General features: G+C 31.3%; 1 protein-coding gene across 4 annotated transcripts in view; it reads right to left on the reverse strand.

Moving 5' to 3' along the window:
• LOC129805885 (KH domain-containing protein akap-1) overlaps window positions 1-14,902 on the reverse strand; it is a 42,571-nt gene that overhangs the window by 3,635 nt on the left and 24,034 nt on the right. For all 4 annotated transcript variants that reach the window (XM_055854120.1, XM_055854119.1, XM_055854122.1 and 1 more), the window contains 2 exons: window positions 6,475-7,610; window positions 1,750-2,137 (listed from right to left, as the gene is read on the reverse strand). In XM_055854120.1, the coding sequence (XP_055710095.1) occupies window positions 1,750-2,137; window positions 6,475-7,590 (1,504 nt within the window). In that variant the 5' untranslated portion in view covers window positions 7,591-7,610. The remainder of the gene's footprint in view (window positions 1-1,749; window positions 2,138-6,474; window positions 7,611-14,902) is intronic.

The following is a 14,902-nucleotide window of genomic DNA, read 5'->3' on the forward strand; positions in this document are numbered from 1 at the left end:
TTCATTTTAGGAGATTTTAACACTAAATACGTTAAATTTTGAATAATATTTGAGTTAAAATTGCTTTGTTGAAAATTCAGTGTAAGCAATTGCTTACGAGAAATATGACAGAACTTAGTGTTTACTTCAGTCTTACTTAGCTGTGGTGAAGTACTAACAATGTTTCTTCGCTTTTTTGAGTGATATTATTGAATATTCATTGAATATTGTGTTGATTCACGTTAATGGTGATTTGTACATTTGACCTGAAGTGAGATTTGCCTTGTGAATTAGATTTTTCGTGTGAAAAATGGGAAATTTTCTAAGAGATTTAGCAGTGAGGTGATGGCTCTTATTTTGGACATGTGTTATTCTCACGAAATTTCGTGAAGTTTTAGCTTTTGTGATGACTAGGTTGGACAAATGCCTGGAGAAACAAAGGAGCATCATCTCTACGAAAGAGATGTAGCGAGATATGCCTTGAAAGGCCCCCGGAAAGGCCAGGGAATGAGCGAATCCGCACGTACTTGGATTACCGAATTCAACTCACTTTAATGAATGATATGGAAAGTTTTCGGGCTTCTTGTGATATTCTACGTTTCCCTTACATGAACAGGAAGAGGACTTGGAAAGATTGGTTCATGAAATGAAGAACAATGGGCATCCTGTTGAGGCGGATTAGCTGTCCAAATTTACAGCCAAGTTGTCCAAATTTTATTTATTTATTTATTTATTTATTAAAGAAACCATACAATAGACTTCTAAGTCCCTCACGTACAGTTACAAACAAATTAATAACCAAGTTGCCCAAAATAAGAGTGAAATTCACCTCTACATATCAATTCATTTTTAAATGTATTAAAACTAATTTTAGTAAAAACAAGATGATAAATAGCTTGCCAAGTTTCTAAACAACCCTTCTGAAAAGTCAATTAGTATTGAAAATATCGCACTTCAAACTTGGAACATCGATGCTTATGAGCAGACTGGACCAAATTATGAGCCTTTACCCTATAGGGAACTTGAGATCAAGAAAATATTTAAAAAAAATAAAATAAAAATAAAAATTGCAAAATCTATCCATTTTGGGATTTGAAAGAGTTATTTTAACTCTTAAAACGAGTTATTTTCAGTTTTAAAAAGAGATATTTACACTCTTTTGTCATGTAAATTTTAGGAAAAAAAAAGTAAAAACATTTCTTCCGAATAGAAGTAAAATCAACTCTAAAATATAGTTAATCGAAAATCACAACGAAAAGAGTCAATTCAACATCGACTCGAGTAAGTTTTGCTCGATTATTTTTCTGAGTGTAGAAATGTTTTATATTCTTTAAGCTAACTACTTAGAAAGTGCTTAGTCATAAGTACATAATTAAGTACTTTAATGAAAATAATTTTCATGTCCTTGATTATAAACCACTTAATTAAGGACTTTAATAAAGACCTTAATTAAGTACTTAGTGTTAAGAGTGAGTTCGCCGTCTTGTTTTCCCTATTCTTAAAGAGATTTAACGTTTGACTAATTTCATGTTTTTTTAAGTACTTGAATGTTCAATTATGAGTTGCAATAAGGAGTTTTAATAGCCTTTAATGATACGGCCTATAACAGAAAGTTGTCGAATTTTCGAACTTTTTTTTTTGAAAGACTTTGAAATTTCCAATCAGGATTAATTGGTAATAAAGCGATAAGGTACCCCTAATTGATTTATAATTATTGAATATTTTTAAAAATTTGTTTTAAAAGATGATAGAAATGATATTGTTACTTACCAGTGGGCTTGATGTTTGACAGCGTGCACTCAATGGCTTGAAATGGTAGAGTCATAAAGTCTTGCCTAATTTGTCTTAAGTCTGAAGATTGATGGTTGCCAAAGCCACCATAGTCCAAATATTTCACTAGAGTTGTTTTGGTTTCTTGACTGTGCGACAGGACAACCACTCGGTACCACATATCCTGAACACAAGCCACACACACCGAATTCTCCGCTGGATTGTCCAGATGAGGAGACTGATTGGATGCATAGTTCTGATACATAATTTGGTTGAGGTCATTGAGCGACGGATAGGATGGATGCAGTGGCTGCTGCACAAAAATGTGTCCACCAGAAAGGATTGAGCTCACCACAACATCATTGTTGATTCCCTCAATCAGATGCAACTATTTTTTTTGTGCGTGGAAAAATGACCAAAAGAAAAACATTCAGAAGTTTATTGACTTTAATCCGTTTAAATGGATTATAAAACGGATTTGATTTTAAACACCTCAACAAATTTGCATATTTTTTTTTCTAAAACTTAAATAATAATTTCAACGTTTGAGTATTTTCATCACTGACACTTTTTTTGCGCTTTCACAGAATGTGGGTGTAGTTTTTTTTTGCCTTTTGTTGAAGCAAAATTGTCACGAACTCAATCAATAGGTTGAAATAATAAGTGGCATTTTCTCTAATTACAGTGTTCAATGTGCGAACAATGCTTGATAATTTTATGTCTTTTTTTATAACTCTACGTAGAGTATTAGTATGACAGTGATATTATTAAGTCTCGGAAATTAAATTGAAAATCTTGTTTATGAACGATATAATAAACAAATTAATTAAAATGATAGTAATTTAATTTAAATATGTTAATATTATAAGTTACAATAAAGGTAAAAAAAAGAATTAAACTGTAAGCCCTGCCCACAGATAACTTCAGGACACGCCCACATCGATATAATTTTAAGATAAATTATGGAAAATAATTATTATGACTCTTGGTGTCTTGATATCGTAAAACTCGAATGATATTATTCAATATAATTAGTCACGACGGGAAGAGCATGTTGGCTTCTTACTTGAAATATTTAAGTGAAGCTAACACCTGAACAATATTTAATAGATCTACACGAAGCTTTTTTTCGGGTAACTGTACCAAATTTCGGCCAGTTTGCAATTTCGGCCACTGCTTTATTCTTCAAAGTTCCATGAATTTTTAGTTATTGCATGCTCTAGAGATTATACAACAAAAAAAAAAAAAAAACAAAAAAAAGAAGTTCGAAAGAGCAAAGAGCTATGAGAATTAAGGTTATCGAAATTTTACCCAAAGCTCTGTTTATATTATTATTTATTTTTAAATGTGTTAAGAATTATTTTTGAAGCAAATAAAGTATTTACCAGGTTTCCAGTAACATTTTAAAAGTCACAAAAAAATCAATTTGTATTAAAAATATTACATTTTAAACTTAAGACAAATTGACAAATTAAAAAAACAAGTTTTTTGATTTGATCACAAATTATTTTACAAGACAAAACGTGGTGTCAAATATTTCGGAATCTTGATATCCAAAACACAAACCTTGTGGATTTCAAGATTTCCAATTCTGGAACCAAGATGAGGATCAAAATTTCAATCTGTCAAATGTTTTCAATATTTCCAAGATCAAGATTGAATATTGCTATCCAACGTCATTTATTTATGGAACTTAAAATGTTTTAGACAAAAACCAAGTTTTCAAGATTTTCCACACTTAACGAAACGTCATTTTCTGACAAACATATTTATATTTCCTGAAGAATTTGGTATTTTGAAATCAAAAATTCAAAATCAAGTGTCAAATCTGTCAAATGTCTTGAAATCGTGAAATCCAAGACACAAACCGTGTGGATTTCAAGATTTTCAATTCTGGAACCAACATTTCAAAATTTCAAGATGCCATACTTCTGGTTTTCTTGAAATAATCGCAAGAACCCCTCGGAAGTACCTGGGATTATCAATAATACTAACAATTTAAAGAATTTCACATAGAATTTTCGGAATTTTCTCTAAACAAGGAATATTTCTTTAATAGAGGATTCAACACTTGAGCCTAAAATTTAATTGAAATGGAGCATATTCTTAAATGCGTGTATAGAAGTGCAACACCTTAAAAATACCTACAATAGAATCACGCCTAGTATAAATATTTCAAGGTTTATTAAGAGTCATACATTTTATTTGCACTTTCTGTATTGATATTTAGGACCTCTTATATGAATATTTAATTCGGTCTAATATTAATTTTCCTAATTTTTGTAGTGAAATAATGACAAATTCTGCAAGGAAATTGAGATGCTTTTCAGAACTGACGTTTCGTTAAGTGTGGAAAATTTTTAAATATAGATTCTTAGCTCAGACATCTTAAGTTCCAGAAATACATCGCGACAGAATATGAAATTTCTTAGACATATTTGACAGCTTAAAATTTTAATCTTGAGCTTGGTCACAGAATTGAGATGAATATTTCAAATTTTCAAGTGATTGGAATATGTAAATTTGTAACGATTTTAAGAGTTTCATACGGAATTCGCTCTTATTGAAGAATATTTCTTTAAGGGAGGGTTCAAAAAAGAAAATAGTATCAAAAACACTAAAATTGGACTTGTGACTCAATCAAAATGATAAATATTTCGAGGTGTCAGTATCGGTATACAAAACATAAGAATTTTGCAGAAGAATGCTGGGTTTCCTAATTTTCCTAATTTTTGTGGTGAAATTTTCTACAAATTCTGCAAGGATATAAAGTGTTTCGTTAAGTATGGAACATCTTGTCATCTTTGTTCTTAGCTGAGACACTTTAAGTTCCATAAATGCATGGCGACGAAAAATTATGTTTCGTTAAGTGTGGAACATCTTGACATCCTGGTTAGCTAAAACACTTTAAGTTCCATAAATATACGGCGGTGGAATATGAAATCTTGATCTTGGAAATATTTAACTGCTCTTTTATCTTAATCTTAGTCTAAGAATAGAGGTTAAAGTAAAGAAAATCTCTCTTTAAAACCAATTTAAGAAGTTGGTATGCAAAATAAACTAACAGTTTCTTGAACAAATTATTTTTCACCATATTTTGAAGATATATTTTTTTTATTTTATAACATCATGACTTAGAAACAATTTCAGAGTATTTAAAAAAGTAAATAATTACAGTACCCAATTGTTACCAACTGCTTAAATAAATTACCGAGACACTTTGAAAAGCAATTAAAATGTGTATTCATAAAAAATGCCATGTGGTCTTGCAAAAAAAACCACGTCAAATCAAATTGGAAATTTTGATTACATAACAAGATAAGATGAATTACTCAAATTTCAAATTCCAGTGTGGCATTTTTAGAGCATTAATTATTCATTGGTGTTTTTATCATTACTTTTAAGGTATTTCCAAAAGAATTGACCATCAAAAAATTTTACTGATAAGTAGCAAATTACCTAAAAGATATCACATCAAACAATAACAAGAAAAAAATTATCAAGAAATGGGGAAGTTCCAGACTTTCATTTAAAAAAAACTCAATATTTGTAAAGTATGGCAATTAATTGTCAGATAAAAAATATATGCAAATAAATTGAAAATGTGTGGAAATCCCTCCAGATTAAAATATGCCGAAATATTGAGACAAATAAATTAGTAAAAAAAAATATTTTGCCTAGATCATCAGCATTTCAAAGTGACGCAATCAATTTTCGTTAAAATAAGCAAAGTTAGAGGAAGTAGTAGGGGAAGACTTTTAGGCTTCGCACACACTCTCTGACCTTATACTGAGAAAAAAAGAGGCTAAAATTAACTTTTTATCGTCATAACTAACACTTTTCGGTTGTAAAAATATATCAACATTTTTTAATGTTAATTTTACACATTTTGAGGGTAAAATCAACATGATAAAGGGTAACTTTAACCCATAATACACCTAAAAAGGGTAATATTTACACCGATTTCGGATCAATACTGTAGGGTAAAATTAACATTTTCGAAATGTTATATTAACTTTTTCGGATTTCTCTCAGTGTATTACATTTTCGAAGAAAAAAATAATTAGGTCTGAATCATTAACCCATTCAGTCAATGTACAAGATATACTTGAGATAGAATGTCCATGTTTTGCAATTATATTCTTACTGATTAATACATGATTTTTTTGAAAAGAAAAAAGATTTATCTATTATGGGGACGAGAGGAGCCCCTGTCAAACACATGTCTTAACGGTCACTTAATTTAAATTCTGTGCAATAATTCATTACAAACTATATTGATTTAGATAGAGTAACTATTCAAGAAAACAAATTTGCAACCAGAATTCAAATCAGGAAAGAGGATGGAGGTCAATTTTAACAAATTCGACGGGATGTCGAATTTTCAGTCCGGCATTTTGAGCAAAAATTTTGCATGACTTTCCGCGAAGCGAAAAAAGAACAACAAATTGTATTTCTATCTCAATCGGGCTAGTTTTTTCCAAGTCATTGAAGGACTGAGGTAATTAAAAAAACCATTCCCGACAGCAATTCGAATATCAAATGCCCAGAAATAAATCATCTAAAATCACTCAATTTGCGTATCATGTATAATACCATGGTAAGGAATGGGTTAAAGGAGTATGGCAAAAATATGAATTGTTTGAAGCCAGAAAACATTCCCCTATAAATTCTGTAAAAAATATCAAATAATTAAAAAAAAAATAATAATAATAAAACACTTACACTGATAAATGTCGGATCCATCGATTGAAGCATATTCGGGAGGGAATATTGGATTTTCTCCATTGTAAATTTGGGATATTTTGACAGCGGAAACATTCTCCTGATCTCCGCTAGAGCTTTGTCTATTTCAGCCTCTGTTCCCTCTACAGCACAAATCTTGTATTTTGTCGTATCTGGATGACGTTTTACAATCACCGTGGCACCCGTTACATTCTTCAGGTGCTGCACAAAGCTCCCCTTGCGCCCAATCAAGGGACCAACCAGTGTAAGGGGCAGCAAAAATTCACAACAATTAGCCGGGGCACCTTCTGAATATGGTGGACTCGAACCTTTTCCCGAATCCAACGAATGATTGCTACACAAACTAAGTGGGGGACTTGAAATTGGTGGTGGTGGATTTTGGGTATCATCTTGCATATCCTTGCCATTGACCTGCAATTCCGTCGTCGGAGTCTGTCGACATTCCGACGATATGTCCATACCCTTATCCACAGACATTTCCGTTGCTCTCATTTCTTCCGTATTTAGATACTTCGGTGGTTCAAGGAAATCATCTTTCGGTGATACCTTGGCAATCATTGTGGCTTTAATGACAACAGGTTCCTCTTTGGCCACGTTCACCGTCTTGTGATAGTTAAATGGTCTCCTGTCAAATGATCCAGGCAAATCAATTGGTGATCCCAAATCCAAATCTTCTTGCTCCTCAATCGAAGCCAAAACCTTCAATTCACTATCACGAATCTTTGCATTCAGCAGATCCGCATCAATTTTATTGGGATTCTCAGCACCAGCCCCGACACTTTTGCGACCAATTGGCATTGGTGGACTCCGTCCGTTCGGTACAATATCAATAGGTGCCGATTTGGCCAATTTTGATGGTGTGATGTCTTGGGTATGAGCTGATGTTATGACAACCGATGCACTCTGTGCCGGTCTCGAGTTCAAATTGCGAAGTGTAGCTAAATCCTCACAATTAGCCTCGTCAGATGCCACGCTACTGGAGTCAGATGATTTTTCACCTGTGTCAGAGTTTAGTCGTTTTTTGCGCCGAAACCACGTTAAACCGAGCAAGAGTGTCAGCGTTGACAAAACAACTATTGGACGAATAGCTACCATATCGTGCCAGATTGATAATTCTGCAAGTGATACAAAATGAAAAAAAAAAACTAAATAAAGTTGATCAGCCTAGAGAGGCTTAGCCTTATTCTACAAAAACTCCAACTTCCGAACAAAAAAACAAGTTCATTGAATTCAAAGGCTATTGCCTGAAGAAGTCATTAGTATTATGGAATTTTGGCACTGAATTCGTCATGCGGGCACAACATTCCACAGAAATATTAAGCCTTCGGGCACGCGACTTATAGACATTAATTATAATTATTTATCATTTACAAGGATGGGATTATCAATCCTAGACCATGTAGGGGAACGTACTCTCCCTTCGAACGTTCATGCCTTCGAATAGTGTGAATTTTCTTTTACTTTTCCTAAAAGACTTACACATTTCTAGTAAATATTAGTTAGCTTATTATCAATATTAGCAATTATGTGATAAATATGTGTAATGGCCTCTGCACACTAGAGAAATTTATGTCCATATTGAAATAAATTCCATTTACTTGTGTAGGAAAAACTCTTCAATATGGACGTATTTTCCTCTAGTGTAGAGGCCATAAGTCTCTTAGGAAAATCAAAGAAAATTCACATTATTCGAAGGTATGAACGTTCGAAGGGAGAGTACTTTCCCCTACAGGAAACTCTCTCTCAATCGGGCATAAAGGGAATAGCTCATAATTTTGTCCAGTTTCTTATTTTGGACACTTTGAGGATAACATTGGACACTAAAAATAAATTGATTAAAATGATGGATTTTTATTCCAATATTTGATGAATAATGAATTCTATCTAAATATTTGTTCTTTTTGGAAGATTTTAACACTAAATACGTTAAAATTTGAATATGATTTGAGTTGAAATTGCTTTGTTGAAAATTTAGTGTGAGCAATTGCTTACGAGAAATATAACAGAATTTCGTGTTTACTTCAGTCTTATTTAGCTGTGGTAAAGTACTAACAATGTTTCTTCGCTTTTTTTGAGTGATATTATTGAATATTCATCGAATATTGCGTTGATTCACGTTAGTAGTGATTTGTACATTTGACCTGAAGTAAGATTTGCCTTGTGAATTAGATTTTCCGTGTGAAAATGGGAAGTTTTTTAAGACATTTACCAGTGAAGTGATACTCCTTATTTTGGACAGGTGTTTTTCTCACGAAATTTTAGCTTTTGTGATGACTAGGTTGGACAAATGCCTGGAGAAACAAAGGAGCATCATCTCTACGAAAGAGATGTAGCGAGAAAAGCCTTGAAAGGCTCCCGGAAAGGCCAGGGAATGAGCGAATCTGCACGTACTTGGATTACCGAATTCAACTCACTTTAATGAATGATATGGAAAGTTTTCGGGCTTTTTGTGATATCCTACGTTTCCCTTACATGAACAGGAAGAGGACTTGGTAAGATTGGTTCATGAAATGAAGAACAATGTTGAGGCGTATTAGCTGTCCAAATTTACAGCCAAGTTGTCCAAATTAATAACCAAATTGTCCAAAATAAGAGCCAAATTCACCTCTACATAGGGTGCCGGCATTACTTATGGCCAGTCTATACTTGTGGCCTCCTAACAGAAATTTTCAATTTTTTCTCATAAATTGATTTCGAGGAACTACAAATTTAGGAATATTTGATGTGCTATCATTAAACGAAACTTTTGAACTAATTTACTTTTATATTCCGGTAGAATATTACTTATATTGCGAAAATCATTTCCGTGATGCGTTCGATGATTAAAAATACGTCAATTCGCTAAGAAATGTATTAACGATCTTACAATTTTTAAAGACTAAATTCTATATCTTCAAATGCAAATATTTAGTTGTATTTTTCAAAACTTCTTTCTTTAGTAAATATATTTCCTACCTTTACTTGATTTTCAAGATTTTTGAAACAATAAATGGTTAATAAAGACAAGGCCATAAGTTATGACGAATTTGATAAGATTACTAACTTGTGGCCGCGACATTTGACGCATGCTGCCCTCACACGACATGTATCGCAATTTGATTTGGAGAATTGTCAATCGGATTGTTTTGGTTCAGTGAATCAGATTTTTTTGGCAAATATCTATGAAAGTTTAAGGTAAGCGTTGAAATCGTAATATAAAATTGCTTATAAATGAATATTGTCTCTGATCTCATTGATTTTTCCCATGAACTTGCATTTTGCTGTAGATAACCTAACTTTTTCCTCTCTTAGGATAACAACACCAATGAAAAATAAGAGAAAACAACAAAAAAGAGCCCTAAGAGTCCAACTCAGAGGTTGCGAAGATAATTGAGAAACAAATGAGGATATTGTAAGGTGGGCTCTTCATGCAGCCAAATATGTTTTGTTTTTTAATCACGAAAGCCGGATTACCGGTCACCGTGAAGGGGAATCACTATTAATAGTACAGTGCTCAATTATGACGAAAAGCTTTGAAAAACTATTATAAAAACCATGTAAATAAATAATAAAAAATATCAGATTACTTAAAATTCCTTCCTTTTCTTTTGTACTAAAATTATTTTATTACTAAGTCAGTTTTATATCATTTAAAATTGTGGCCATAAGTTATTCCACATGAATTGATATTATTCCATATGAATTTCACATGCTCGGAAAAATCACATATTTTCCGACGGTTTCCGGATTTTCTTTGTAAATTCATTTGAATATATCGAAAGAAACTACATGAAAGAACCTACAGGCAAAATTTTGCTTCAATTGATTAAAAAGGTCAGCAGCTATAAGCAGATATATTCTTAATGTGGCCATATGTAATGACTGCACCCTATCAATTCATTTATAAACGTATTAAAACAAATTTTAGTAAAAATAAGACGATAAATAGATTGCTAAGTCTCTAAACAATCCTTCTGAAAAGAGAGTAACAAAAAAAGTCAATTAGTATTGAAAATATCGCACTTCAAACTTGGAACATCGATGCTTAGAAGCAGACTGGACCAAATTATGAGCCTTTACCCTAACACGGTAAATTTCTAACATTGTAGATTTCTAAATTGACTTTGTCAAAATTCGTAAGTTCTTTACTTTTCAGAGAAGATGGCGCAACAAGCTGCTTTCAAAATTATAGAAGTATTTTTTTTTTAATGTAGTTCAGAATTCGTATTGGATATTTCGGGTTCGGAATAAAGAATTCAGACACCTCGAATTACGAAGCAATTTAAGACAGTTTAGAAATTGGTATTTTGATTATCACAAAACTTGATTATTTGAAATTATTTAGAACAAGTTTTACATAATAATAAAATAGATTATGGCTCTATCATACTATATTTGCTACGACTATTTTAGATGTTAATTAAAGCCATTGTTGTCAAAATTTCAGTATTTTAATAATCAAAATTGAATAATTATTGAATTTGCAACTTTTTTATTGAACCACAATTTTTATCAGAAAAATATTTTTTGTTCACGAAACTATGCTATCCTCCCAGTGCTAAATTGACTCATGTAGCAGTATAAAGAATTGGGTAAAGGAAGTCTATGCAAAGAAACTCTAATCGTTGATCCTTTAGATTAAATCTTTCAAGTGCATTTTCAATGAAAAATTAAAAAAGGAAAATTTTGCTCGTGAGCAATTTAGTACTTGACTATATACCTTCATGTGCTTCTGCACAATCGATTTCTTTTGTAGTTGGTTGCTGTCACGACTGTTTTATGATTTTGAAACACGACGAAGACTGAGGAAAATGGTCGTGACAGAAACCAACACATAGAAAATTCGATAACGGAGAAGCACATGAGAATTGTCATGCACTAAAAAAATGTTCAAGAAAAAGAATAGGGGAAGTGCTTATAATTTTGGACAGTCTGCATATAAGCATCGATATCCTAAGTTTGAAGTGCCATATTTTCAATACTAATTGACTTTTCTTGTTACTCTCTTTTCAGAAGGATTGTTTAGAAACTTGGCAAGCTATTTATCATCTCATTTTTACTAAAATTAGTTTTAATACGTTTAAAAATGAATTGATATGTAGAGGTGAATTTTACTCTTATTTTGGACAACTTGGTTATTAATTTTTACAACTTGTCTGTAAATTTGGACAGATAATCCGCCTCAATAGGATGCCCATTGTTCTTCATTTTATGAACCAATCTTATCAAGTCCTCTTCCTGGTCATGTAAGGGAAACGTGGAATGTCACAAGAAGCCCAGAAACTTTCCATATCATTCATTAAAGTGAGTTGACTTCGATACTCCAAGAACGTGCGGATTCGCGCATTTCCTGGCGTTTCCGGGAGCCTTTCAAGGCATTTCTCGCTACATCTCTTTCGTAGAGATGATGCTCCTTTGTTTCTCCAGGCATTTGTCCAACCTAGTCATCACAAAAGCTAAAACTTCACGAAATTTCGTGAGAAAAACACCTGTCCAAAATAAGAATCATCACCTCACTGGTGAATGTCTTAAAAAAATTCCCATTTTTCACACGAAAAATATAATTCACAAGGCAAATCTCACTTCAGGTCAAATGTACAAATCATCAGTAACGTGAATCAACACAATATTCAATGAATATTCAATAATATCACTCAAAAACAGCGAACAAACTTTGTTAGTACTTCACCAAAACTAAATAAGACTGAAGTAAGCCACGAAGTTCTGTCATATTTCTCGTAAGCAATTGCTCACACTGAATTTTCAACAAAGCAATTTCAACTCAAATCATATTCAAATTTTAACGTATTTAGGGTTAAAATATTCCAAAAAGAACAAATATTTAGATAGAATTCATTATTCATCAAATATTGGAATAAAAATCCATCATTTTAATCAATTTATTTTTAGTGTCCAATGTTATCCTCAAAGTGTCCAAAATAAGAAACTGGACAAAATTAGAAGCATTTCCCCTACCCGTTTTTATTTTTCACTGGAATAGCACCATAGGGTAAGATAGGGTAATTTGGAATCATGTTTAATTTGGAACTTTGAGATTTCTTAACAGTTTTAGATGACAAAAAGGAAAAAACAATGAAGAAGTATTCTCGAATGTAAAATCTTGCACTTCTTCGTGGTTTTCTTTTTCTTTTTCGTGTTTTTTTTTTGATCATCTGAAATAGTGACAAAATCTCAAAATTCCAAAATATACATGATTCCGAATTACCCCATCTTATCCTACACAGTAAAAAAATGTGTAAAATTTTACTACTATAATAGTGCAAAATCGACGATTTTAATTGTTTAAATTAAAAATGTTTAAAAAATACACAACATTTTGGTAATTTTTTGTCACGTGATTGAAAATTACCACTATTATAGTTCCAAATTTTCAACAATATTGTTTAATTCGAAAATGTTGAAAATTTGACACCATTATAGTGGTATTTTTTGACATTTTACTACTATAATAGTGTAAAAAAAAATTTCAACAATGTTTTTTGTGCAGTAAAAGTGTTGAAAAATTCTAAAAATTACCACTATTATAGTGTGAAAAAATACACAACTTTATGGTATTTTTTATCACATGATCAAAAATTAACACTATTATAGTATAATTTTTCACACTATTATAGTGTGAAGCCGTGCGTATTTCAACCAAAGTTGTTGAATATTTAAACAAAAGTTGTTGAATTTTTAAACAAAAGTTATGTAAAAATTGTTGAATTTCCATTTAAGACTTATACTTCAGTCGAGATGCATTTCGATGGGCAAAGGTCATATAGAACATCAAATATTTATAAGTATAATAAATACTATCGTAAAGATTCGAGCATCAGATGTAAGCATCTCACATTAGGGGGATCCTGAGACAGCAAAAAACATTCCATATGTCTAAAAAAGCAAAAATTTAACATATATGTAGAATTCAACAATTTTTGAGTTTACACACAAAAATTCAACAATTTTTAAATTCACCAACTCCAAATTCAACAACTTGAAATTCAACAACTTTAAATTAAACAATTTTTAATTAAACATTTTTTTCTAAATTTAACACTATAATAGTGGTGTGAAAGATTACACACTATAATAGTGGTAATTTTTTTTACTGTGTATTCTTCAATTTTACACAGGTTGAACATTCTCGAGGATTATTCTTGATCTATTTGGGTTCTTAATCTTTTTTTTTCATAAAATTTAGATTTAAAATGGGAAACAAATCATATTCTAAAATGGAAAATTCACAATTTTTGCAAAATTAATCTATAGATATTAATTTTTCAAAAATTTTTGGGTTTTCTCACCTTCCTCATTTGAGGATATCAAAAAATTTAATGAAAAATGCCACAAAGAATGCAAGTTAATATCAATAAAAATTAAGAAATATGAAACATAACAAATGACAATAATTATCACATCATTGAGTTTCATAATTATTCATTTTTTTTATAGATCTTAGTTTTTTCTTACTCTTATCAAGTGAAATTTTCCAATAAAAATATTAATGCAAAATATTTTATCGCAAATTTTCATTCGTGAAAAATAATATTTTCTCTCTATAAATATTTGAACGTCAAAAATATTGTCTGAGTTCTTATCATCACAATTTCATTTCTATATGTTTCGTCCAATGAAGCAACACGTGGTTTTGAACATACCTACATCAACACGATGTTGAGCTTGGTATACACATGAACAGAACCACATTTTATGAAAAAGAAATAAGCTTGATCTAGGCGATCTAAGGTTATAAATTACTTTTGCAGCGATAAATTTTCCACTGTGCAGCATGCTCTTAGCTTTAAAGTCAATAAATTGAGCACGAACAAAAAATTGGAAAACTCAAAGAAAAATGGAATTCTTCAAGTAATATACTTCATTTGCTGATTTTTACACGATGACAAAATTGCGCGAGAAAGCGATAATGAAATCAACAAATAATATTTTGATAAGGTTTGTATTTTTTCTCTCTTCTCCTCTTATTCCCCCATTTCCTATTACATTTTCATTTTTCATTATTTTCCTATTCTTTTTTTTTTTGCACCCTCAAGCACACGCGCTGTGTCTTTCTCCATTGAAAAGCACTTCGTTTTGACGGTCTGAGCAACAAAACACCCATTTAACACTTTTTCCACTCTATGCAATTAAATCTACATTTCCAATCTCATATTTCTCATCAGTACGTACTTATACACACGCTGGATGGACATTTTTTTTTTTAAATTTCTCATTGAACATGAGAGACAGTTAATTTTATGAAATTAAAAAATAATTTATATGATATAAAATTGAAAGAGATTTATAAATGGTGGAAGACAGGAAAAAAAATTATACCACGTATCTCAACATTTCTTGCATTTTCACATTAAAATTCATTTTTTTTTTGTAATTAATGCATGGAATTTCCTCCCTAACTATATAATAT

Source organism: Phlebotomus papatasi, chromosome 3 (genome assembly GCF_024763615.1).
Source record: "Phlebotomus papatasi isolate M1 chromosome 3, Ppap_2.1, whole genome shotgun sequence".
NCBI lineage: Eukaryota > Metazoa > Arthropoda > Insecta > Diptera > Psychodidae > Phlebotomus > Phlebotomus papatasi.